The sequence below is a fragment of the Lagenorhynchus albirostris genome, chromosome 1 (genome assembly GCF_949774975.1).
Source record: "Lagenorhynchus albirostris chromosome 1, mLagAlb1.1, whole genome shotgun sequence".
In the NCBI taxonomy this organism is placed as follows: domain Eukaryota; kingdom Metazoa; phylum Chordata; class Mammalia; order Artiodactyla; family Delphinidae; genus Lagenorhynchus; species Lagenorhynchus albirostris.
The window spans coordinates 30,628,020-30,654,712 of record NC_083095.1 but is presented as its reverse complement, the minus strand read 5'-3'; the positions used below and the strand labels follow the sequence as shown (position 1 = coordinate 30,654,712).

Sequence of the window (26,693 nt, the reverse complement as noted above, 5' to 3'; positions counted from 1 at the left end):
TTCTGGAGGAAAGGGGGACTTAGCCACCAAATGCACATTGCTAGAGAAACTAAAATCACTGCAAATTAGAGCGTTTGTGTCCTCGGAAGACAGGAACAGCAGTTAATGTGGAGATCTCTTGACAGTGCATAAAAGAGCTTGTACCTGGGACTTGGTGACAAAGTCTAAATTACAGTGATTAAGTTCCACTGCGTATTTCTGCCTGGGCTGTGTTCCTCCTCCCTCTGTCCTCCAGTCTCCCTGTTGATGATTGTGCAGGTTTTTTTGTGGCCCCCCGTGAGAATTGCTTAATGTAGGTTGGTAGTTATATAGGGTTGTTATATTCGGATGTCATTAAGAGGAACCATACACATTGAAAGCTTTCTACAATTAAAAAGTCTATTAATTGCTCTAAAGTGTTATTTCCTAGAATGTATTTTCTATGAAGCTTGGGAATTTAGGGAGAGATTTTTTAAAAAAAATTTTTTTTTTGGTAATGGCTGTTTCACTTTCAGGTGTTAAACCACTCAAAAAAATGATCTGTGGTGAACATAGGAGAGGTGAAGATAGTTCCAATTTTAGTATACTGTTACCAGCTGGGTTCATTTTTGTCTTAGAGTTCTGGCCTCGGACGTAGGCCGTGTGTCCGTTTGTGTGGTGACCAAAGACTTCCTTAGCTTACAGAACTCTAGTCCTGCTGACCAGGGGCCATTGCTAATGACAGAACTAGCTTCAAGATCACATATTATAAAGCTAAAGGGAATTCCCTGATGGTCCAGTGGTTAAGACTCCACACTTCCACTGCATGGGGCATGGGTTGCACCCCTGGTTGGGGAACTAAGGTCCCGCATGCCACGCAGTGCTGCCAAAACATAAAAAAATGAAAAGCAAACAGCCCACCTCAGGCTTGCACGTATACATCTTGTCTGTAACATCCTGACCTGACCTGTTCAAATGTCCAGACTAATGCACCCACTCGTTACCAGCCGTTCTGCTGCTGCGTCTTGCTTCCTGTAGGCCCCCTCAGAGCTCTGGTGCCAATTAATACCCACTTATGCGATCACATACACATTTTTACTACCCTCCAGTACAAGAGAACTTCTCATCCAGTGTGTTCATCCTGAGCACCTGTGCAGAGTGTGCACCACTGTGAGCATAACAGAGAGGCGCTCAATACACCAGCATTATAGGTGTTCAGTACATTTTGATGAACAAATAGGAATCATTTCTTCCTTTCTGTTCCTACTTTGTGCCTGATGACTCAAGGTCCCTACTAATAAACCAGTTTGAAAATAGCATAAATCCTTAACTCCTGACTGCTCTGGAAAACTACCACTACATTTCAAAGCTTACTGAATAGACCTGTCAATATTTGCAGAGAGCTCTAGTGCTTTTATATACAAGTGTATGTGTAAGAGTGTACCTAAAGTCCTTGTATGGCATGAGTTTTTAGTTGTCACTTCTATATAAGATTTCTTAATCTGCAGAATATAACGGGGAGAGACTTTATAACAGCTTATCTACAAATATCAATCAATATCTGGGTATAAGCTGGTCAGTGTCTGACATTCACTAGAGGGCATGATTAAAGGCCAGGAAAAATGCCTGCCCACAGATGTTAGTACAGTTCAGTTTCATGAATGTGCTTTTTCTGGTTGACCTAATAGTTAACTGTTCATGCCAGAAAAGCTGTACGTTTCTTGAGAGTAGGGGTGAAGAAGGACTTCTTATATTCAGTTTACATGGAACAGTAAGGAATGCCTCAGGCTACTCTAGTGTACTGACTGTGTATGAGTGTGTGTGTGTGTGTGTGTGTGTGTGTGTGTGTGTGTGTGTGTGTGTGTCTGTCTGTTAGAGCTTGTGAGTTTAAATTTTGTTCTCTACCCTCTTTGGCACCCTGGGTGAAAAATAGGCCTTGCTTCTTTGTTTAGAAATTATTCTGTTGTCTTTATCTGTAATGTTTCCCTCTTAAATCTCTTCTGCCTGGGATCTTTTAAAATTGCTAATGATTAATTACCTCTCTTCTACATTTTTTTCTTAGGGTGAGACTGTTGTTTTTCTATGTTTTATGGACTAAGACTTTAAAGTGAGGCCTCTACAGTTCCCCAGGACTTCTCTCCAACATGTGGTTGGCTCCACTTGTCATATGTTTATGAATTGTTTTCATTGGTAACTTTTGCTTTGTGGTCCCGGACAGCGTGAACATTCAGGGTTCTATTTTATTTTGCTTTTACACATCAGGACTCCAGGTGATCTGGCCTAAGCTCTCTTGCCCCATTTCCATTTCTTCCAGCTTATGAAAGTGGGTGATGATTTTAGCCAGAACTTCGGTGATGTTCAACTTACCTCAAAGAATGAATAAATACAACGACTATGGTTGAAATTTCAACATTGAGAAAATGAGAGCTCTGTCAAGCCCCAGATGTCAGATTTCTTGATGCAGAGGTCACTGACAAAAAGTTTCTCATTACTTGGTTCTGTGAAGCAACTAAAGCATTCATCCAGTCCATATAGAAAGCCCAAATTCTCCAAATGCCATTAAATCAAAGACCAACAGGAATTCTGCAAGGACAGAGTCTCTATTCTTTGCCATATTTAAACCATCCTACTATACTACTAGGGTGAGAATTTATCCAATTGCTAAAAGAAAAGAATAATCTCAAGAAGAGAGAGATTCCATAATCTTTCTGAGTAATCTCAGTACTTAAGTCCCCTCCCTCTTCAAAATTTTGTCCTGTATCTACCTATCTGGAATTCCTCTAGCTGCAGCTTAAATCTGTGATTAAGAGAGAGAATAGTTTTTCTGAGCTGAGTCTTTTCTAAAGACTGAAGAAGATTTTTGAAGTCTAAGATTATGAAATTTGTAGGTACCAGCAAGTGGTGATGTTAAAATAATTTAACTATATATACGTGTGTGTGTGTGTGTGTGTGTGTGTGTGTGTGTGTGTGTGTGTGTGTGTGTGTGTGTGTGTGTGTGTGTGTGTGTGTGTGTGTGTGTGTGTGTGTGTGTGTGTGTGTGGTGACAGCCCTTCACCTCCAGGCAAGTTGAGAGAGAAATGTAGGGAGAATAGATTTGGATCCTGAAATCCAGGTTCAAGTCTCAGTTCTGTTGTGGACCAGCCATGTGGCCTCTGGCCAGTCCGGCCATCTCGCCGAGCTTGTTCCTTATCTGTAACTTAATAATACCTAGTCCCCTTACTAAATGGTTGTTTTTATATGTTTGTTGAGAATAAAAAAAAATGTTATCAAAGGTATTGCAAACTGTAACTGTCCTTTTTCTGTCATTTCCTTTTATAAGCACTCCATCACTCAGTGTAGTTATCTAGCTACTTTTCCTTCGACAAACATGTATCTCCCAAGAAACTTTGCTTCTCGAGTTTCCTGCTTTGTTTTCTTTATCCTTTTTAGATGCCACATCTGGACGTGACACTTTTCTCAGCTATGCCTAATAGAATGATAATATTCGTAGTTATCCTGTTAGCTCCCTGTTAACTCACTCAGCATTGCAGACTTGTTCAGCTTGAGGTCTACCGTGACCCCTGAGGTCTCTTCTGCTGGCTAGGCCTAGCCACTCATTCCCCTATGCTTTATGCATTCGTGTGCCCTTGTACTTATTAAATATCTCCCTCTTATAGATGAACAGTCTTCTTTACTGCAGTCACTTGGATATCCCCTTTGCCAGCTTCATCATTCCTCCCTCACTTCTTTTTCCCCCAGTCCTTTAGAATTAGTATCTTCTGAAGCTCTTCTAAATTGTAGAGCCAGTATTGGACATAACTGGCTAGTGCTGAACACAGTGGGAGGAGTCGTCCTTAATCATTATCCTCCGCATTATCTGTCACCCGAAGGCTTATTTGTTATCTGTGCACCTAATCACAGGAAACCCATCAGTTCCCCTCCCCTTGGTATCAGGCCAGCATTCAGCCTTCGGGCAGATTTTGCCAGTCATTTGACAAGTGACTAATTGCTGCTCTCCCCTCCTGAAAATACCATCCCAGCCAGTCTAAAATCCGTCCCTCTGTGTCGTGCCTGAATAGTGGTGACTCCAGGTGTTTCCTTCAGCAGCTCTCGGTGACACGGAGGGTGGCTGGCAGATGTCTTCGGTAGGGGGCGGTAGCCTCATTGATGATGAAGAAATTGCAGAACTGTTTCCCAGGCCCTTGTAGCTTCACCACTTGGGGCTTTGACTCTTAACATGCAGGCTGCCCTGTCCTGTGGGGTTCATCCCTTTGCGAGGTCGGCATGCAGGTGTAGCTCCTCCTCTGCAAAGTGGCCCCCGCCGTGATTGGCGTCCTTTTTGGAAACTAGTCATCTAGTATCGTCTCCTATAAAGTTTTACCACAGCTGGGAATGTAAGTAACCAGGTTGCAGCACATTTGGTTCATGGTTTCATTTGAGCAACAGGTCAGGATGAGAAGTTTGGATAGATTCAGACTGTCCCAAATTCTCAGATGCCCCGTTGCCTCTTCTCCTCTGTTTATATGACGAATCATGCATATGTGTGTGCCCTCTCTTCCTTTTCAAAATTCATGTCCTGTAAACCCTAGTGTTCAGAGCAGCACTGTTTACCATAGCCAAGACGTGAAGCAACCTAAGTGTCCATTGACAGAGGAATGGGTAGAGAAGATGTATATTACACAATTGGATATTACTCAGCCATAAAAAAGAATGAAGCAACATGGATGGACCTAGAGATTATCATACTAAGTGAAGTAGGTCAGACAAAGACAAATACCATATGATATCACTTATATGTGGAATCTTATAAAATGATACAAGTGAACTTATTTACAAAACAGGAAGAGACTCACAGACAAAGAAAACAATTTTACGGTTACCAAAGGGGAAAGGGTAGGGAGGGATAAATTAGGGGTTTGGGATTAACAGATACACACTACTATATATAAACTAGATAAACAAGAAGGACCTACTGTATAGCACAGGGAACTATATTCAATATCTTGTAGTAACCTGTAATGGAAAAGAATCTGAAAAGGGATATATATATATATATATATAACTGAATCACTTTGCTGTACACTTGAAACTAACACAACATTGTAAATCAACTCTACTTAGATGAAAAAAAATTTTTTTTAATTCATGTCCTGGAATGACCAAAGGAATCAAAGGTTGGTCCATTTTTAGGAAAGGGGAAATGCCCTATACTTCATGTAAGAAAGAAAGCTAGTGTCTCTTCGTGTGGAATCCGGGAACACCCTGATTAAATTCTTAGTGCTTCCAGTTTAGCCATACTCACAGCTAAACTCACTTTTTTCTACAGATAGAAAAGTAGCAGATACTGCACTTGTCATTTCCTAACATATCTATTGCTCGTCTCTTTTTGTTCTGTATTATTGGCTTCTTACACAGTTCCTGGGGAGAGATTTAATTTGCCATGTGTACAACTAAATTGCAGCCTATTGAATTAACATGAAATCTCCAGGATAATGAAACAGCTCAGCCACACAGTTCCCCTTTGAAAGTAGGAAGCTGACAACTTCATTTCAGTCGTTTTGTAATTAAAGCCACTCAGAGATTCTTTGGGGAAGTGTGTATGTGCAGGTCCCTCCAAGTAGTTCACGGCCAGCAGATGGGTCAGCCTCAAGGAGCCCCACCCTCCTGCGCCCCCCAACACACACACACACACACACACACACACACACACACAGACACAGACACACACACACACACACACACACACACACACACACACCCGGGCCGGGGGAGGGGGCCACAGAGGAAGGAGGAGACAACCCATTGTGGAGTGAGAAGAGTTGAGGGGTTAATGCAGTAGTTCTTAAGCTCTAGGGAATGTGAGAGTCCTTTGGGGGTTTGTTAAAATACACATTTCTGGGGCTCTAGGAGATGGGACGTGAGCCAAGGAATCATTATTTACATCAACACTTGCAGGTGACCAAAGTTCATGGCTGCAGAAACACTGCTCTGATGCCGTCCGCTTCTTGATCTTGACTGTGTGAAGCTGGATTTTGATGAAGTCATAACAATACGATAATTCACCTAGATTCGAGCAGTTCTCAATGGATGTGCACACTTGGGGGAGATTTTTGCCAACATACACAGCTCAGGCACCACCCCAACCCTGTCAAATTAAAATCTCTGGAATTAGGGCCTAGGGATGTGTATTTTTAAAGCTCCCAGGTGATCCTCCTGTGACAATCGAATTAGGGGACAGGTTAACACACTAAAGTGCTCACCTTCGTGCTGTGAGTTGTACACAGTAAAGAAGGAAGAACCACCCATGGATTAGTCATTTGTTTTTGCTTTTACCATGGTTCCCAAATCTAATCAATTGTTAAGTAGGGCTGTCCTTGATTATAACCATTAGTGAACAAAAGTGTGCTGGCATTTCACACCCGGGAGCTAGTGTCAGCTGCCCTGTTCACAGATAAAACCAATAATCAGGGTCTGTGGTCACAGATAAAACCAATAATTGGGGTCATGGATAATTAAGCATTTATCCTTTAAGAATACACTTGTAAACAGAAGCATACTCTGTAGATGTAATTATTTCTTGCAGTAAAAAGAAAGCAACGTCCAGTTTTAAATAGAGTATGAGTAAAATACACTATCTCTGTGCACAACTCTCCCTTGCATTTAAAACAGATGGCTAATTTGTCATTTATTTGACAGTTTCCTTCATCAAATATTGCATGCCTACAATGTCCAGGGACTATTCTAAGCAGGGAGAATATAGTAGTGAACAAAACAGTCAAAAATTTCAGCCCTCATGGAGCTTACATTTAAACTGGGGGAGACAGATGATAAACAAGGTAAAGAAATTAAATACATAGTGTGCTTTGTAAATACTAAAGAGAATCCCTCTGTGCAATAAATACCTTACTGAGAATCTACTGTATTCTGGCATTGTTAAATATACAGAGATATCCCTGCCTTCAAAGAGTTTTATCATCGAGTACAAAACCTATTAAATGCCTCTCAGGGAAATAATGGTAGTAATTGAATTTACATAGGAAGGAAAGAGCTCCAGAAACTGTATATGCTGTATACTTTACTCTTGCCTTTGATGTTTCTAAGCCTTTTCCATAACGCTCCCTTTTATGCAGTACATACATTATGACTAAAAGCAGCATAGCTGTTTCCTAAAACATGGAGGAAAGATTTGTAAATTAACAGACTGTGCAATTTACTGTGTTTTCTCATGGTTAATTATTTCTGTTTTGACCAAACATTTAGTCTTTGAAAGCCCCAGGGTTTTGAATACCGATGTTATCACATCAAGGTACTTATTGATGAGAAATGTAAACTATAAGCAGTCAAAGGTGCCTCTGGTACAGTGGTTTCTAGGGTCTGAGTCAGGGCCACAGCATCACCTGGGAACAAGTTAGAAGTGCAAACTCTCCTGTACCCCATCCCACCCAAGCTCCCGAATCAATCTCTGGGTTGAAGCACCACAGTCTGTATCTTAACGTGCTGATGAGGAAGAATGGCTTGAGTCATTCAAACACACGTTACTCACTTGTGGATACCAGTCAAGGCAGGTGAAGCAAGCACGTGATTATCCAAGATGAGAGGTGAGTCCATTAGACCCTAATTCGTTGTTTTTCACTTAATTGGCATCTGCTTCAGACACTAACCAGGGTTGAGGCTTGAGACATCTCCACATCTGGGCTACAAATGTGTATGAGGTAGGTATAGCTGGGTGAAAAAAATCTGCAAATTAAAGATTAGGTCTTGTCGCTAAGTAACAAATAGCTGCACACCTGTCATATGCTTTTAAAGTATCCCAAAGGCTGCACTCTTAGTATTTCAGAAGCTTCTCTGGGTTGATGCCCCCTGTGCTGATAACGCATTTGCTGTTAACCTGGGTCTCTGGTGTTACCGTCTGTGGGCTTGTCTGCTTCTATCTTTATGTGTCTCTCCCTGCTTTTTTCTTTTTGGTTCACCTTTCCACTTTTAGTCTCTTTTCCGTAACAGAGACCTACTATTATTTTGTTCTTATTGATTTATCAATAATTTACTACACTAATGGAAGAGTTTTGCATTCCCTTAATTTTATTTATTGATTTTGTTGGCATCGCCCCGCGGCAGGTGGGATCCTAGTTCCCCAACCAGGGATTGCACCCGCGTACCCTGTAGTGGAAGTGGGGAGTCTTAACTACTGGACCGCCAGGGAAGTCCCATTCCCTTAATTTTCAAAGCAAACAAATGGGATATCTGTTATGAAGGGGTAAAACTAAATGAGATAGCATTGCTTTTAAAGTGATGTTGCCCTTTGAGGTTTTGTGAGGGGGTCTTTTCTTTCCCCTTTTCCCTAGATAGAAAAATCTTCGGGGGAAAATTGTTACAGGGATTATTAGGGTATAGCTAGTCATTTTTTAAGTTATATTTTCTATGAAGTTTGAACCTGGTTCCTCCTTCTTAGTTACAGAAATAAAGGAAATGGTTATATTTCATCGGAAGTGTTAAGACCCAGTTAGTGTGGAAAACCCTCGAGATCACCTTTGCCCTGTGTCCTGTTCCTCCCCCGACACTCTGTCCCCCTCTTTCCAGTCTTTGCAAAGCCTCAGGGACTGACATGGCCTTCTTTCAGGTCATCTATTTTTGCTTTGTTTTTGTGGGTGTGTTTTCATTAAAGTATAACATGCGTACAAAAAAAGGCACAGGTCATAAATAGACATTGGGTTGGGTTTTCTCAAAGTGAACTTCCCATGTCATCGCTACCCAGATCAAGAACTGGAACTTGACCAGCATCCAGACACCATTCCTCCTACATGCCTGCCCACCCAGTCACCTCCCCCTCCTCCCCAAGTGAACACAGTCCTGAATCCTAAGCCATACACTCATTTTGCCTATCTGGGGGCTTTGTGTAAGTGGAATCATCCCATATGTATTACTCTGTGTCTGGTGTCCTTAAGTCGACGTTATGTTGGGGAGATTCATCCGTGTGTTGCAAGTAAGTAGCATTCGTTTATTTCATTGCTGTATTATATTTCCATTGTGAGAACACACCACAATTTGTTTATCCACTCTACTGTTGATGAGCATTGGAGTATTTCCAGTTTGGAGATAATACAAGTTCTTGTACATGTCCTTTGGTACATGTATATATGCACTTCTTTTCAGTGTATACCTAGGAGTGAAATTGCTTGCATAGGATTTACACATATTCAACTTTAGCAGAGACTGTGAACCAGTTTACCAAAGTGGTTGTAACAAGTACCCACCTGCAGTGGATGAGTTGCTTCCCATCCTTTCTAGTACTTGATATTGTCTTTTTAATTTTAGCTGTTCTGGTAGGCGTATAGTGGTCCCTCTTTGTGGCTTTAATTTGCATTTTCTTGATAACTGATAATGTTGAGCACCAATGTTTAATGGTTTTTAGATACCCCCTTTTGTGAACTTCCTTTCCAGATCTTTGCCCATCTTTCTGTTGGGTTGTCTGTCTTGTTAATTTGTAGAAGTTAGTTATGTATGGAGAGGAGCCCCTTGTTGGATATATGTTTTACATATATTCTCTTTGTCTTTTGATGAATGGTTCTTAATTTTAATGGGTTTCAATCATTTCCTTTACGATCCTATTAAAGAAATCTCTGCCTCTATCATAAAGATGTTCTTCCATGTTACACTCCAGAATCTTTAGATCTACATTTAAATATACAGCCCATCTGGAATTGATTTTTATGTAAGGTTTGAGGTGGAGTTCAAGATTCATTTTCAGATGTGTGTATATGTGTGTGTGTACGTATGTATGTACGTGTGTGTGTATATATATATTGTACATGTATGTATGCACACACACATATAAAATCTCTAGACCATTAGGGTTTTATTTTTTGTTGTATTTTGTTTTGGTTTTTTGCTTATTTTTTTATAATGAACTTTTCTATTAGAATAGTTTTTGATTTCCAGAAAAGTTGCAAAGATAGTACAGAGAGTTCCCATGTACGCTTTACCCATTTTTTCCTGTTCTCATCATCTTATGTCACTATAATACTATTGTCATAGCTAAGGAATCAATGTTGATACATTCTTATGAACTAAAGTCCATACTTTATTCAGAGCAGGACCATTAGATTTTGACCAGTGGAAGTGCTAGTGAGGCATGCTTTGAGACCACATCCTGTTAACTAAACCTTCAGTAACAAAGTCTCCTGGAGTGACCTGTCTTTGGTCTCAGCCTAAGCTGGAAAACTCAACAGGGCTCAAGTGGTGTGACCGTAGGTTCCATGAGATCACTGGGAAGGAAGTATGGAAATCCTGTAGTTAAAGGCCCTCTAGGTTTGTTGTTAGCTTAAACTCTCATCTCTAGTTTATTTAAAATTCTGCTTGAGTTTTAAAGGTACAATGAGTAGTCTTCTCCTTGACTTTAGTTTTGTAATTTCTAACCAAAGTTTAAAATACATTGGTGATGAACAGTTTTTTATTTTTAATCACCACGCCTAATATTACATCCCCAGGACTTACTTATCTTATAACTAGAAGTTTGTACCTTTTGAACCCTCTTTAGCCATTTCACCCACCCTCCAGCCTCCACCTTTGACAACTACTCTGTATCTAGGAATTTGGTTTTCTAATTTTTTGAGGAACCTCCATACTGTTTCCCATAGTGGCTGCACCAATTTACATTCCTACCAACAGTGCACGAGGGTTCCCTTTTTTCCACATCTTTGCTCACACTTGTTATTTCTTATCTTTTTGATAATAGCCATTCTAACAGGTGTGAGGTCTCATTATAGTTTAGATTTGCATTTCCTTGATGTTGAGTGATGTTGAGCATCTTTTCATGTACCTGTTGGCCATCTGTATGTCTTCTTTGGGAAAATGTCTATTCAAATTTTCTCCCCAATTTTTTTATTTGGATTCTTTGCTTTTTTTGTTACTAAGTTGTATGAGCTCTTTATATATTTTGGATATTAACCCCTTATCAGATACATGATTTGCACATATTTTCTCCTGTTCAGTAAGTTGCCTTTTTTTTTTTTTAATATAAATATATTTATTTATTTATTTGTGGCTGTGTTGGGTCTTCGTTTCTGTGCAAGGGCTTTCTCTAGTTGTGGCAAGCGGGGGCCACTCTTCATCGCAGTGCGCGGGCCTCTCACTGTCGTGGCCTCTCTTGCTGCGGAGCACAGGCTCCAGACGCGCAGGCTCAGTAGTTATGGCTCACGGGCCCAGTCGCTCCGCGGCATGTGGGATCTTCCTGGACCGGGGCTCGAACCCGTGTCCGCTGCAAGTAAGTTGCCTTTTTATTTTGTTGATGGTTTCCTTTGCTACACAGAAGCTTTTTGGTTTGATGTAGTCCCTCTTGTTTATTTTTGCTTTTGTTGCCTTTGCTTTTGGTGTCAAATCCAAAAAAATCACTGTCAAGGAGCTTACTTGCCTATGTTTTCTTCTAGCTAGGAGTTTTACCGTTTCAGGTCTTACATTCAAGTCTTTAATCCATTATGAGTTAACTTTTGTGTATGTTGTAAGGTAATGATCCAGGTTAATCTGATAAACAGCTTTGTAGAGAGTCAATGTTACTGATAGATGCCATGGGGAAGGAGACCTCAAGGTGCCCCTTTGGCCTTGGACGTGAGTGTGTAGAGAGCTCTATGGCTGATCCAGTCTTGTCTCCCCTCTTCAGCTCGGGCCTGGGGAATGTCACCGTGACCCTTAGTTCTGAGGAAGGGAGGACAGAGAGCCCTTGATACCTCCAGACCTTTTACTGCCGGCTCCCCGCTACGACCTGCCTCTTCTAGACTTCACCGTCACAAACTTCAGCGGTGCTAGCATACTTCAAAGTGTCCCTGACTGTCTTAACTATTTTTACTTTTCAACTTAAAGTGCAGAATAAGCCCCAGTCACCATCTTTCACTTTGACAGCAGACATTTAAATTAAAGCGAGAAAGCAAGGAAGGCCAGCCAGCCCCATTAATATTTTATGAAATATTCATTGTTCTTTAACCTGGCCATAACCCCTGTCCTGGACGACGCTTTTATAGCTGACATACTGACCCCAGGATGCACACACGCACACGCGCCGTTTTGTCTCTGTCCTGCTTCTCCTCAGTACCCTGAGCTCCCGACACTCTGCCAGCCCAGTTGTCTTCACCAGTGCCAGAAGTTCACCAAAAGAAGAACTGCATCCTGCCACCTCCTCGCAGCTCGTTCCTTCCTTCTCATCTTCCTCCTCCTCCGGTCCTAGGACTTTCTACCCTCGCCAGGGCGCTACTAGCAAGTACCTAATTGGATGGAAGAAACCCGAAGGAACCATAAACTCTGTGGGATTTATGGACACAAGAAAGTAAGGATTCTTTTGCTTCTCTTGCTGGGTTTTTTTTGTTTGTTTTGTGGTGTTTTTTTTTTTGTGGTACGGGCCTCTCACTGTTGTGGCCCCTCCCGTTGCGGAGCACAGGCTCCGGACGCGCAGGCTCAGCGGCCATGGCTCATGGGCCCAGCCACTCCGTGGCATGTGGGATCTTCCCGGACGAGGGCACGAACCCGTGTCCCCTGCATCGGCAGGCGGACTCTCACCCACTGTGCCACCAGGGAAGCCCTCTTGCTGGGTATTTTGCTTTTAACATGACAGAGAACAGAAAAGCTTGGGGCAATTTCCTACAAGAGAGGAGGCCGGGCTAGGGGCTAGGAAGAGGGTGGTTTGGTAGGGAGATTTTTTTTTTTTTCCCCTAAGTGAAACTTGTCTTAAGTTGTTTCTCTGACACATTCCTTAAATAAGATAGATTGCAAAACATTCAGATTTGAGAATCTTAAGTCTCCTAGGAAAGAGTATGTCTAAAGAACAAACTTCAGAATAATCGTCCCTCTGGTGCTAAGACCACACTTGTCCCTTTGATGCTCTTAATCACAGCCTTCCCATGCAATTCCTAAATGGGCCAGGAGGCACCAGAGGGACTGTTAGAAAGTAAGTGACCACCTCTGAACATAAAGAACTTTTTGACAAAAAAAATAAACGATTCAGTCAATGACTTTGTTTTTGTTTGTACCAGGATTGCATTTGGGCTTCATACCCTGTGGGCTTTTATTAATAAGTCTGTTGCTAATTTTGACTTAATGTAGTTAATAGTTTCCTATGAAAGAGTGATTTATTCTTCAGGCTTTTTATTTTGTATTTCAAATTGGTCTTGTTTCTCTAACAAGCATTTATCTGAGTAGATTCTAATGTAATTGAACAGAAGTGATTCTCCTTTTTCTCTCCTTTAATAGCTCTCCATTGACTTACCTCTTTCAGAGCCCATCGTGCCCTTGAGTCAACCTTGTCGACTTAACTTCTACCCTCTCTTCCTCTTCTTTCAAGGCGTCATCAGAGTGATGGCAATGAAATAGCCCACACCAGGCTGCGTGCCTCAACCAGGGACCTCCGGGCATCCCCAAAGCCAACCTCCAAGTCCACCATTGAGGAGGATCTCAAGAAACTCATCAATCTGGAAAGCCCAACTCCTGAATCCCAGAAGAACTTTAAGGTACAGGGTAGAACTTGGGGTAAATAGCAGTTAGAGAGAGACCGAACGGGGCAGTTGCACCCTCCAGGAAGTGGTGATTCCAGGCTCCTCTTCATCAGACCCCACTTCCCGCCATCAGCTGACTGTCCCAGTAATTGGTTCACATGTTTTCCAGATGCTCTGTCTCTGCAGCCACATCTCTTGAGTCGTGTTTATATTAACCTGTCCCTACCCCCATGGCTTTTTTCTTCCAGTGTATCCTACTTATAGTGCACAGGCTACACTTTCTTGACATTATTACTCAGATGACATTGCTTCTCAGAACTCTGCAGAGACACCCATGGCTCCCTTGTCAGACAGAAAGTTTTCTGAAAGGGCTTTAGTGCTTTCTGTCCGAAGGGTCCTTGTCCTCCTTCCACAGTAGCCCCCACTGTGTTTCCTGCCCTGTGTGTGTCCACAGCACCCTGCACGCTGGCCTGGCCTCTGCGCCCTGCCCCTGGCCAGGCAGACCTACCAGCCATACACTGCATGCTGTTTAGTCCAGCAAACATAAGTTTGCACGTTTACCTTCAGAACTTTCCAGATTCTCTTCACTTCGTAAAGCCTTCTCTCCACTCTCAGAATTCCAGACTAGAAATGCCTTCTCTGGAACCCAGCCACCCTCCCCGTCAAGTCCTGAGAACTTGCTCAGAGTTGGTGGGTATGTTGGTGGCCAGACTCCTGCATGACCACGAGGAAGGGTTTGTTCTGCTCCCCTCAGCTTGGGGGACCCTTGAAGCCCACCTAAGGCTCTCTGCTTTCTTGTCCTCTAAAATGTGCAGTCTCACGCTCCCAGGCTCAGAGCTAGTGTTGGCTTAGCTGGGCCCAAAGATGTTTCACGCCAAGCGTTTGGTATTCCTGTCTGCAGTGTACCGGGTGGCCCCAAGAGAAGGGAGTCCACCCCCCAGAAGGTCATGGCTACAAACTTTAATGTTTTCTGTTCTCTGTGTTCTTAGTTAAATGATTTGTAGTCTCTTGGAAGTGACTAGAAAGCTTAATTTAAGAAGACCTTTGAGAACTGATTGAAAATGGAAGCTGACCTATTCCCTTAACCACTCACCATCCTCAGACTGTGATCAGAGGGTGAGAGACATGCTCCGCTGGATGAGCTGTGCAGTCTTGTCTCATCCAGGCTTTCTCGTCACCATTCTAGTTTATGTGCACACGTACATGCCTCTGTGTATGCGTGTGCCACACGTGTGTGTGCATCTTCCTTCAGACAGGTCAGATATACCTCCTGAACTTACAAATCAACATTTACAGAGATGAAATGTGCTCCAAAGACCATTCTGGAGTTTGCTGAGAAATCAATGAGTTATAAACATTAACATCATAAATCATTTTAAAGACTTGCCATTCTGAACTTCTGTAATTTGTATTTTATAAGCCAGCGCTTGACAGTTCTGACTCATCACCCAGGGCACAAATGGTTTCCTTAGCAACCTTGCAAAAGATAGTACTTGAAACTTCTTTCTTTATCCATCAAAAACCAAAGAGGTATATTAAAATTTTTAACTACCAGTTTCAAAACAAAAATTATTTCAGATTTTTCTTTTGAGGTTAGAGGAAAATAAAACCTGCCCTGAAAGGAATCTTTCCACCAATTCTTAGTTTAACATTTTTGGAAAGGAGCAAGCTCAGAGCTTTCATCCTTTTGATTTACTCATGCAGTGGAAATAATTGAAAGCAAATGTCTGTCTTGCCCTTATTCAGGCCTTGGCTTTTATTTCCAAAGTGAATTACTTTAACATTCCTTTTTGAAATAGGAATGCACATTCTTTATGTTGTGACTATATTACCGTGAGACCCTCTGCAAAGAAAATGCTTCTGCTGGCTATACTATTATGGTGAAAAGGCTGGAAGCAGGAGCTGGAAATATGCTCTGTTTTCTCTCTCGTTTCATCCTTTTTGGTTTGGTTTCAGATGAGTTCAGCTAAGTAGCTCTGTGTGTCTTGTGAGACTCATCATCTGAATGGCCGTGCCTCTGCTGTGTCAGTAAGGCTAACATGCCCTTGAGAGGTCTTCCAGGCCATGCCTGGCTCAAGGCTCCGAGCCACTGCATCAGGCTTCAGGGTACAAGGAGTAGCTTGCTTTGGGCTGTGATACTTGGAAACCACTCACGCCACATTGGCTTTCTCAGATAGCAAGTGCTACCAGTGAGCCATCATGAATAGCAAATGACGGGGTTATTCCCCGGCTCGTTTGCCAGCAGAGTGAGATATCTGCTGCAGGACGTGGCAGGGCTCTGCTGGGCAGGCTGGAGCTGAGAGGTGGGTGGCTGCAGGGCCCCGCGCAGCTGCTGTGGAACTCGTATCTCAAGGAAAAGGGCAGAGCTATTAACATTCTATGAAACCTCATTGGCAGGCAGAGCTGGGATCACTGTATTCTCCCCGAGGGCTGCATGAGTCTGGCAAGTGAACAGACAGTAAGTAGTGCAAACTGAGAGCCTTGCTCTCCAGCCAGTACTCTCAGATACAGACCAAAGGAAGAGGCTTCACGCGGCTCTAGTGTTTAGGAAGAGCCGATACTTGCTTATTGCAAGTGCGGGTCACCCGTTTCACTGAGAGCCAGGAGGAGTGAAAAGAGTGAGGAGGGGAAGGAGACGGACCTGAAGCAAGACACCCCCTCTCTAGGCCTTGCTTCTCAGCTTTGAGACAAAAGACCAGACTAGATCAATGGTGCCCAAATGATTTTAAAGTTCAGGAGCCCTTTTCTTCCTAATACAGTTAGTTACACATGGCAGCCCAACATGTAGAACTAAGAAAGCAGAACTTCTCCAATGGGAGGGGTGGGGTGCCTTGGGCTCTTGGGTCCCACCTGAACATCTCCTCTCCCCAGACAGTGATGCTGGGAGGAACCCTTAGGGCTCCTTGGAACACAGTTGAGATCCCCCTTCCTGATGCTCTCTAAAATCCCTTCCAAGTCTGCCACCCATTGTATTGTGGTTCTTTCCCAGGGTGTGGCAGCACGGGGCAGCACCACTCAGCGATCTCAGGTATGACCTGCAAGGAAGACAGAGGGTACCCTAGGGGACTGGATAGGTGCACATACCTTTAAGACTGGAGTTGAAGAGGGCTGGGGTCAGGAGCCGTCCCAACGTGCTTGGCCCAGGCTAGGTCCTACTATTTTTTAACGGATAGAAAGCATCTAGGTAGATTGCTTCCTTCCATCTCCTCCCCTGCCTCCCTTTAGTGCAGGATGTTATAACTTTGAATAAATCTCACTGCTCAAAGGATCTCTTCAAGGTAGCTGTTTACTACCTTGAAGTATATTAACATTTCCCAAAGAGGCTGAAACTAGAACTGGTGGAAAATCTCTCTCCTGTAAAACCATCAGGGTGGGGATAGTCACTGGAAAAGGAAGTCCCTTTGCCAAACCCAGATGTGCTAAAAATGATTGAGAGCAGTTTTTGAATAGAGAGATCTGAAATCGGGTCTAGTAGGCAGGAGCCTTATGTGACAGTTCTAGAACCTTGCAGGTGGAGGGAGGTGACTTTTTTTTGCGGTATGCGGGCCCCTCACTGTTGTGGCCTCTCCCGTTGCGGAGCACAGGCTCCGGACACGCAGGCTCAGCGGCCATGGCTCACGGGCCCAGCCGCTCCGCGGCACACGGGATCCTCCCGGACCGGGGCACGAACCCGCGTCCCCTGCATCAGCAGGCGGACTCTCAACCACTGCACCACCAGGGAAGCCCTTTTTTTTTTTTTTTTTTAATTTACAATTAGCAAGCCATTTAACCTCTCTAATGCCCACTCTTCTGTGTGAAATGAGAAGGGAAATCATTTCCATACCAAGTCGCCTCCCACTTAAAGACTCACAAAGCATTTATCAGAACAGCTTAGTTTTCAAGGTAAGCACGTATGTACTTTGGGCTTAACTCATTGTGAATTTTAAAAAGTGAACACAGTTGGCTACACCTGGGCCTCATTTACAATGCATTTGATTAATAATTTTTTCATATTTATGCTGCAGCTGTGCATACCACACTGTGGGTAGCTTTGACTTGATCAACCCTTGGCTTGTTGGACCGGAAGCATGTTAGACCTCAGAACCCATGAATGAGTCTGAGCATCAGATCTGTTCTCAGCCTCCTAGATGGAGGCATTGCCATATCATTATCTCTCTATCCCTTCAAAGTGTCATGGAAAGTTTCACAGTGGCTTCCTGCCAGCAGTGACTCAGCCCTCCTACTCACATCCTCACCTGTTCTCCACATTGTTCTCCCTGCCAAGGTGAACCGTTAACTAAGAAGAACTAAATAAGGATAACTCTGTTTTTTGTTGTTGTTGTTGTTGTTGTTGTTTTTTTGCGGTACACGGGCCTCTCACTGTTGTGGCCTCTCCTGTTGCGGAGCACAGGCTCCAGACACGCGGGCTCAGTGGCCATGGCTCACGGGCCCAGCCGCTCCGCAGCATGTGGGATCTTCCCGGACCAGGGCACAAACCCGCATCCCCTGCATCGGCAGGCAGACTCTCAACCACTGCGCCACCAGGGAAGCCCCAAGATAACTCTGTTAATGGACCGCATACTCTGTTGGCTTGCAGGATGCTGGATATTTCAATATTGTTAACGTGTCTGTTTTTTCTCCATGAATGGAATTCTCAAAAGCTTGCTATTTGTAGAAAAATCTCAAATAAAAATCAAATCTGGTCACAAAGGCAAAAGACATTGACAAGAGATACAGCTATCTAGAGCTTTTGTCATTTATATATAACTGTATAAATACTTATCAGTTATAAAGATGACTTCCCTATTTTTATTTCACGAATAGAAATCCATCTAAAAAAATAAATTATCTCCCAAGCTCATTAAATACAATATTAGTAGTTAATGCTTTCAAAAGCCACCTATTATTTGGGTGAATATATTGTGATGATCAAAGGCTCTTGTTGCCTGGCAAACATGCAATTGCTTGACAAGCTTCTGAGGATACCTTCCTGGCACCATGGCTGTTTCGCTGGGGACCGTAACATTATTTCGTAACACCACTGATAACGTACTGTTGTGCTCAGTCCAGTGTTTCATGGAATCCTCATAATAATCCTGAGAGGTGAACCCCATTTCATAGACGAGGAGCTGGGCTCAGAGCAATAACATGATTTGGTCAAAGACACGGGATTCAAATAAAACCCATATTTGTCTGATCCTAAAGTCTTGTTGTTAACCATGACACGATAGTGATGAATCTGCTTAGTCCCACATCTGAATTTTGTACTGAGCACTGATCGGCTGCAGCCAGCATGCTGGGCTGTGAGGATGCGGCGCCTGGAACTCCTGTTTTAGCCCTTAAGGATGTAGACAATGATGGTGGACCTTGAGGCTTCCCTGTTGGGCTCCAGGATCTGAAAGGTTGTGTCTACCAGAGTGATTTTGTTAACGCACCCATCCTCCGCCCCCGGTCTTGGGTGTGTGACCCAGAAGATTGACTTTCTGTTGTCTTGACGCTGTTTTTCAGTTCCACGCGCTCTCCTCTCCTCAGTCTCCCTTTCCCACCACTCCCACCTCAAGGCGGGCCCTGCACAGAACACTGTCCGATGAGAGTATTTACAGCGGCCAGAGGGAGCACTTTTTCACCTCAAGGGCTTCGCTTCTGGACCAAGCCCTGCCCAACGATGTCCTCTTCAGTAGCACCTACCCTTCTCTCCCCAAGTCTCTTCCATTGCGGAGGCCTTCTTACACCTTGGGAATGAAGTCGTTGCACGGTAAGTGTGTCTTCAGCTGCAGCTGAACAGCCCTGCTGATGATGGCCAGTGTCCACAGACACTTGCCACTCGGTTTGCTCAAGCATGAGAATTACAGGAAGTCCTGCTTGCTTGCTCCGATTATCTGGGCTCAGCACCCCTCCCTCATTCAGCCTCTCACCTGGAATCCCAGACCACAGGCATTGAGCCTCACCGGACCGCAAGAGTCATCTAGGATACTTGGTTTATTTTTTTTCAGTTGAGGTGTAATTGACATATAACATTATATTAGTTTCAGATTAAGATTTACTTTTGTAGCAGCTTTCAAATATTCAGTACAGTATTAACAATAGTCACCATGCTGTATATCCCCATGACTCATTTATTTTATAACTGGAAATCTGTACCTTTGACTCCTTCCAGCATCTTTCACTACCCCCACCCTACTTCTGGCAACCACCAGTCTGTTATCTGTATCTATGAGCTCAAATTTTTTTTTTTTTTAGATTTCACGTATAAGTGAGATGGATCATACAGTATTTGTCTTTCTCTGACATTTTTCAATTAGCACAGTGCCCTCAAGGTCCAGCCATGTTGTTGCAAATGGCAACATTTCATTCTTTTTTAAATTAATTTATATTGGAGCATAGTTAATTTACAATGTTGGGTTAGTTTCTGCTGTACAGCAAAGTGAGTCAGTTCTACATATACATGTATCCACTCTTTTTTAGATTATTTTCCCATATAGGTCATTACAGAGTATTGGATAGAGTTCCCCGTGCTATACAATAAGTTCTTAGTAGTTATCTGTTTTATATATAGTAGTATGTATATGTCAATCCCAATCTCCCAATTTATCCCTCTTCCTCCTTTTCCCCCTGGTAATCATAAGTTTGTTTTCTACATCTATGACTCTAAATTTTCATTCCTTTTTTATGGCAGAGTAATATTCCATTGTGTGTGTGTCCACATTTTCTTTATCCATTCGTCCATCAGTGGACACTAAGGTGGCTTCCATGTCTTGGCTATTGTAAATATGCTGCAGTGAACATGGGGGTGCACATATCTTTTTGAGTTAGTGTTTTCTATTTCCTTGGTTAAATACCCAGAAGTAGAATTGGTGGATCATATGGTAATTCTATTTTTAATTTTTTGAGGACCCTCCATACTGTTTTCCATAGTGGTTGCACCAATTTACATTCCCATGAACAGTGCACAAGGGCTCCCTTTTCTCTACATTCTTACCAACAATTGTTATTTGTTGTCTTTTTGATAATAGCCATTCAACAGTTATGAGATAACATCTCAATAGGTTTCGATTTGCATTTCCTGGATGATGAGTGATGTTGACCATCTTTTCATATACCTGTTGGCCATCTGTATGTCTTCTTTGGGAACACGTCTATTCAAATCTTCTACCCATTTTTTACTCGGATTGTTTGCTTTTTTGCTATTGAGTTGTATGAGTTCTTTACGTATTTTGGATATTAACCCCTTATCAGATATGTGATTTGCAAATATCTTCTCCCATTCGGTAGGTAACCTTTTCATTTTTTTGATGGCTTCCTTTGCTGCACAGAAGCTTTCTAGTTTGATGTAGTACCACTTGTTTATTTTTCCTTTTGTTGCTTTTGGTGTCAGAACCAAGAAATCATCACCGAGACTTATGTCAAGGAGCTTACCATGTATGTTTTCTTCTAGGATTTTTATGGTTTCAGGTGTTACACTCAAGTCTTTAATACATTATGAGTTAACTTTTGCATATGGTGTAAAATAGTGGTCCACATTCATTCTTTTGCATGTAGCTGTCCAGTTTTCCCAACACCATTTATTAAAAAGATTGTCCTTTCCCCATTGTATATTCTTTCCTCCTTTGTCATAAATTTATTGATCATATATGTGTGGGTTTATTTCTGGGCTCTCTATTCTGTTCCATTGATCTATGTGTCTATTTTTATGCCAATACCATACTGTTTTATTGTACCTCTGTAATAAAATTTGAAATCAGGAAGCATGATGCCTCCAGTTTTTTGGTTCTTCTCAACACTGATTTGGCTATTCAGGGTCTCTTGTGGTTCCATACAAATGTTAGGATTGTTTATTCTATTTCTGTAAAATATGCCATGGGAATTTTGATAGGGATTGCTTTGAATATGTTGATGGCTTCGGTGGTATGGACATTTTAACAGTATTCTTCTAATCCGTGAGCATTGAATGTCTTCATTTATTTGTGTCTTCGTCAGTTTTTCCATTAATGTCTTGTATTTTTCAGTGTACAGGTCTTTTACCTCCTTGGTTAAATTTATTCCTAGGTGTTTTATTCTTTTTTGTATATGGGATTTTCTTAATATATCCTTTTGATAGCTTGTTGTTAGTGAATAGAAACAACAGGTTTTTTTGTATTGATTGTGTGTCTTACAACTTTCCTGAATTCTTTGATTAGTTCTAATAGTTTTTTGGTGGAGTCTTTAAGGTTTTCTATATATGACATGTTATCTGCAAATAGTGACAGTTTTACTCCTTTTCTGATTTGAATGCCTTTTATTTATTTTTCTTGCCTAACTGCTCTGGGTAGGACTTCCAATACTATGTTGAACAAAAGTGGTGAGAGTGGGCATCCTGTCTTGTTCCTGACCTTAGAGCTTTCAGCTTTTCAAAGTTGAGTATGGCATCACCTGTGGGCTTGTGATATATGGTTTTTATTATGATGAGGTATGTTCCCTCAATACTCACTTTGTTCAGAGTTTTTATCATAAATGGATGTTGAAAATGTAAAATGCTTTTTCTGCATCTACTGAGATGATTATATGATTTTTATATTTCATTCTGTTAATGTGGTTTTTCACATTGATGAACCATCCTTACATCCCTGGAATGAAACCCACTTGAACATGGTGTATGATCCTCTTAACATATTGTTGAATTAGGTTTGCTAATATTTTGTTGAGGGGTTTTGCATCCATGTTTTTAGGGATATTGGCCTATAATTTTCTTTTCTTGTGGCATCCTTGTCTGGTTTCCATATCAGGGTAATGCTGGCCTTGTAAAATGTGTTTGGAAGGGTTCCCTCCTCTTCTGTTTTTCTGGAAGAGTTTGAGAAGGAATGGTATTAAATCTCCTTTGAATGTTTGGTAGAATTCATCAGTAAAGCTGTCTGAGTCCTGACTTCCATTGTTGGGAGATTTATGATTACTGATTCCATCTCCTTACTAGTAATTTGTCTGTTCAGATCTTCTATTTCTTCATGATTCAGTCTTGGTAGTTGTGTGTTCCATTTCTTTGAAGTTGTCCAGTTTGTTGGCATATGACTGTTTATAGTAGTATCTTACGATCCCTTGTATTTCTGTGGTATCAGATGTAACATCTCCTCTTTGATTTCTGATTTTGAGTCCTCTCTTTTTTTCCTGAGTGTAGCTAAAGGTTTATCAATTTCGTTTATTTTTTTTTTCAAAGAACCAGCTCCTAGTTTCATTGACATTTTCTGTTCTCTTTTTAGTCTTTCATTTATTTTGCTCTGATCTTTGTTATTTCCTTCCTTCTACTAATTGTGGGCTTCAATTCTTCTTTTCCTAGTTTCTTGAGAGGTAAAATTTGGTATTTTGAGACTATTCTCATTCCTTGATGTAGGCATTTATTGTTATGAACTTCCCTCTTAGAATTGCTTTTGCTGCATCCCATAATTTGGTATGTTGTATTTCCATTTTCAATTGTCTGAAAGTATTTTTTAAGTTTCTCTTGCTTTCTTCTTAGATCCATTGGTTGTTCAGTAGCATGTTGTTTGTTTAATCTCTACCTATTTGTGAATTTTCCAGTTTTCTCCTGTAATCAATTTCTGGTACATACCACTGTGGTCAGAAGAGATGTTTGATATGGTTTTAATCTTTTTAAATTTAGTAAGACTTGCTGTGGCCTAACATATGGTCTATCCTGGAGAATATCCCATATGCACCTGAGAAGAATGTGCCTTCTGTTGCTTTTGAATGGAACGTTCTGTATTTCTGTTAAGACCATCAGTCTAACATGTCATTTAAGGCCAATGTTTCTTTATTGTTTTTTTGTCTGGGTGATCTGTCATTTGTTGAAAGTGATGTATTAAAGTTCCCTGTTGTTGTTGTATTCCTGTCTATTCTCCCTTGAGGTCTATTAATATTTGCTTTATATAATTAGGTGCTCCTAGGTTATGTGCACAAATATTTACAAATGTTATATTCTGTTGTTGAATAACCACTTTAGTATTATGTCATGATCTTTGTCTCTTACTACAGTCTTTGTCTTAAAGTCTATTTCATCTGATGTAAGTATAGCTACCCCAGCTTTCTTCTGGTTTCCTTCTGCATGGAATATCTTTTTCCATCCCTTTGTGTGTGTCCTTACATGTGAAGTGAATCTCCTGAAGCAACAATTAGATATATATTTTTTCACTCTGTATCTTTTAATTGAAGAATTTAGTTTGTTTACATTTAAAGTAATTATCGGTAACTATGTACTTGTACCATTTTGTTGTTTTCTGGATGCCTGTAGTTCCTCTGATCCTTTCTTCTTCTTTACTGTCTTCCTTGGTGGTTTGATGACTTTCTTTAGTGGCATGCTTTGGTTTCTTTCTCTTTATCTTTTGTGTATGTACTATAGAGTTTTGGTTTATGGTTACCATGAGGCTTACTTAAAACAACTTATAACAGTCTGTTTTAAGTTGAGAACAACTTAAATTTGAACACATTCTAAAGCTCTAACTTTTCCTCCCCACCCCATTTCATGTTTTTATGTAAAATTTACATCTTTTTATCTTGCGTATCCCTTAATTTATTACAGTTATAGTTATTTTTACTACTTTTGTCTTTTAACCTTCATACTAGCTTTACAAGTGGTCAGTTCACCACCTTTAGTATATATTTACCTTTTCCAGTGAGATACATACTTTAATATGTTTTCTTATTACTAATTAGCACTCTTTCTCTAAAGAAGTCCCTTTAACTATTCTTGTAAGACCAGTGTAGTAATGAACTTCCTTAGCTTTTGCTTATCTGAAAAACTCTTATTTCTCCTTCAATTCTGAATTGACAGCTTTGCCAGGTAGAGTATTCTTTGTTGGCAGTTTTTTCCTTTCAGCACTTTGAATATATCATGCGGCTCCCCTCTGGCTTGCAAAACATCGCAGCTGCTGTTAGGATTGGGCACATTTGGCTAACACCAGATTAGTTATTTCTTAGAGAATGTTATCCACTGGCTTCCCTGAGCCACAGCATTGTTCTGTCTTTCCCAGCTATGAGAAGATTAGCTGTGGTGTCGGCCAGTCACTTGTTGACTCATTCATTCATTGAGTGAGTGAGTATTATTTAGGAAAAGGCTTATTGATGCCGGGCACCTCCGTATTCTTCCCTTTGATTCATAAATGCCTTGTTCCTCCATCACCTTACTTGATCCCAGTTTTATTAAGGGCCATATTCAGGGACCAAAAGCAACTGCTTTTTTTCTTTCTCCTCTGTCCAACTCCATTCCAGGGTTCTGCAGCTACCCTCCCACTATTGCCCAGCACGGCAGATACCTATTATGGAACCTGTGTGCCTGCTAATCATACAGGTGGCTGTAACCCCACCTCCCTTCTGCCCTTTTTCCTTCAGGGAACTCTGCAGCTTTATCTCTCTCTATGTCCATTTATACCCAATTTCTTTTCTTCTGCTTCTTCTCTGAAGCAGTGTTTTCTTTAAATCTCCTGCCTTCCTAGTTTGCTTTCTCCCTGCATCTTTTCTGAGCTTTCAACCCACTCCCATGACTGTTGCTCCATCATCTCCATCCTGCTTCCTACACAGTTCCCTTCTCCCCTTCTCCCCTGTGGCAGACATCACTCAAGAATCACATCAGCTTCCCCCTCCTCCCTCTTTATAAGAGGTCCAACTATGGCTTGAACCTGATTTCTCTTTGCCCTGAAAGGTCACTGTCTATGAACCAAAGCTGACACATGAAATGACCACTTTTTACCATCTGGACTCTAGAAACCACCTCCTAGTTGTGCCCTAAATAGTAGCCTTTTTTCCTCCCCTCCTCTCCCTGCATTGGGACCACTCTCCCTGCACTCCATTCCTCTTACAAGTACTTCCTGCCTACCTTGAATGTTTCTTTCACTTCCCCATTTTTTTTAACCTTTATAGGGATAAAAATAAACCCTCTGTGAAAGCCTGTCTGCATGTGTCATGTCACAGTAGGCCCTGCCTTCTGGAAGCTCACATACTAAGAGAACAGCCTGGAAATCTGCCCCCCTCACACCTTCCCTGTGAAGCCTGTGGCTGAAGGCCTGGCACTGAGGGAGGGGAGGAGCGGGCCACCCTCTCCTAGCTCCTTGCACCGCCTCTTCTTGCTTTCCTAAAAGTCAGGCAGCAGCCACAGTGATCCAACGCCCTAAACTGAGCAGTCCTTGGGGGGCTGAGCCCTACGCCTTGGCCTCGTTGGTGTGACCACCACTGAGATACTGAGATGTGTTTGGGGAATGGGCGACTTCTTTTTTTCCAAGTGGAAATTTGGGCCCCAGAGATAAAAGGGCAGAAGGGTGGTTGTGTATAACACACAAAATTGTCTGTTCCAAAGAATCTGAAAACGAAAAAAATATATATATGTACTGAATCACTTTGCTGTACATCAGAAACTAACCCAACATTGTAAATCATTCCAACCACTTACCCTTGGTGGGAGCAAGTTTAAATACAACTGAGCCTTTAATATCAGGTAACATTTGTTGATGTCCATTTACTCATAATTTTGCTAATGTTAAGCACATTAATAACTAGTAACTGCACTTCAGACCAGTTCTTTACGTAATTGGAAAGGGAAAGCAAGCACTAAATGTTCTCTGGTTTATAGGCTATGATAATTGACAAAACTTTTTAATTCACAGTTATTTCCAGGGTCGCTTAGAGATTTTAACTGAGAAGTTCACTTTCAGCTTTGTGTTTGCATGAGTTTTAGTGTTACAGTCACATTGTGCGGGTGACCCTTCTCATGGAGACACATGCTCTGCTCTCGTTTCTGCCCCAGCTGCTGCCCCATCGAGAGCATCTTCGTTTCCTGAGCTACGTTTCCCTCTCTCCTCCACCTACATGAACCTGAGCGGTAGCAGCACGCCCCCCACTGCACAGAGGGGCTCGTTTCACCCATTCCTCCCGTCCCCAGGATAAGCAGAGATGAGCTGTTACTGTAGCTTAATATTTGTATTTTTAAAAATTGTCACCTTAGAAGGGGCTTGGAATGTTGGGCTGCTGTAAATCGAAAACTGTACAGGTTTCTGGTAATTGACTATATTGCTGAACTGAATGAATAAGCATTTTCAGAACTCTAATGGAAAACTGATGAATTCATAAGAGTGCTAACAAAAGATCAAGATGAAAAAAAAATTAATCACATGGGACTGAGTGAACTGATGAGGATGATTATAATTTCTGTGACTTTCTGTTTGAATTAAAAAAAAAACAAAATGATCTTCCCAATGAACAAAGTTTACTACATCACTTCCCAGCTGAGTATCTCTCAGTGTCTTTTTGTCCTCACTGGAAGTATGATTCTTGTTGTGCTGGTAAACG

The 26,693-nt window shown here is 41.7% G+C and overlaps 1 protein-coding gene across 8 annotated transcripts in view; it reads left to right on the top strand.

Annotated features, from left to right (window-relative positions):
- Positions 1 to 26,693, top strand: part of SIPA1L1 (signal induced proliferation associated 1 like 1) — a 198,321-nt gene that overhangs the window by 155,728 nt on the left and 15,900 nt on the right. For 7 of the 8 annotated variants that reach the window (XM_060140055.1, XM_060140048.1, XM_060140026.1 and 4 more), the window contains 3 exons: positions 12,017 to 12,250; positions 13,262 to 13,427; positions 18,900 to 19,146. In XM_060140055.1, the coding sequence (XP_059996038.1) occupies positions 12,017 to 12,250; positions 13,262 to 13,427; positions 18,900 to 19,146 (647 nt within the window). The remainder of the gene's footprint in view (positions 1 to 12,016; positions 12,251 to 13,261; positions 13,428 to 18,899; positions 19,147 to 26,693) is intronic. The other variant, XM_060140037.1, reaches the window with a different exon arrangement.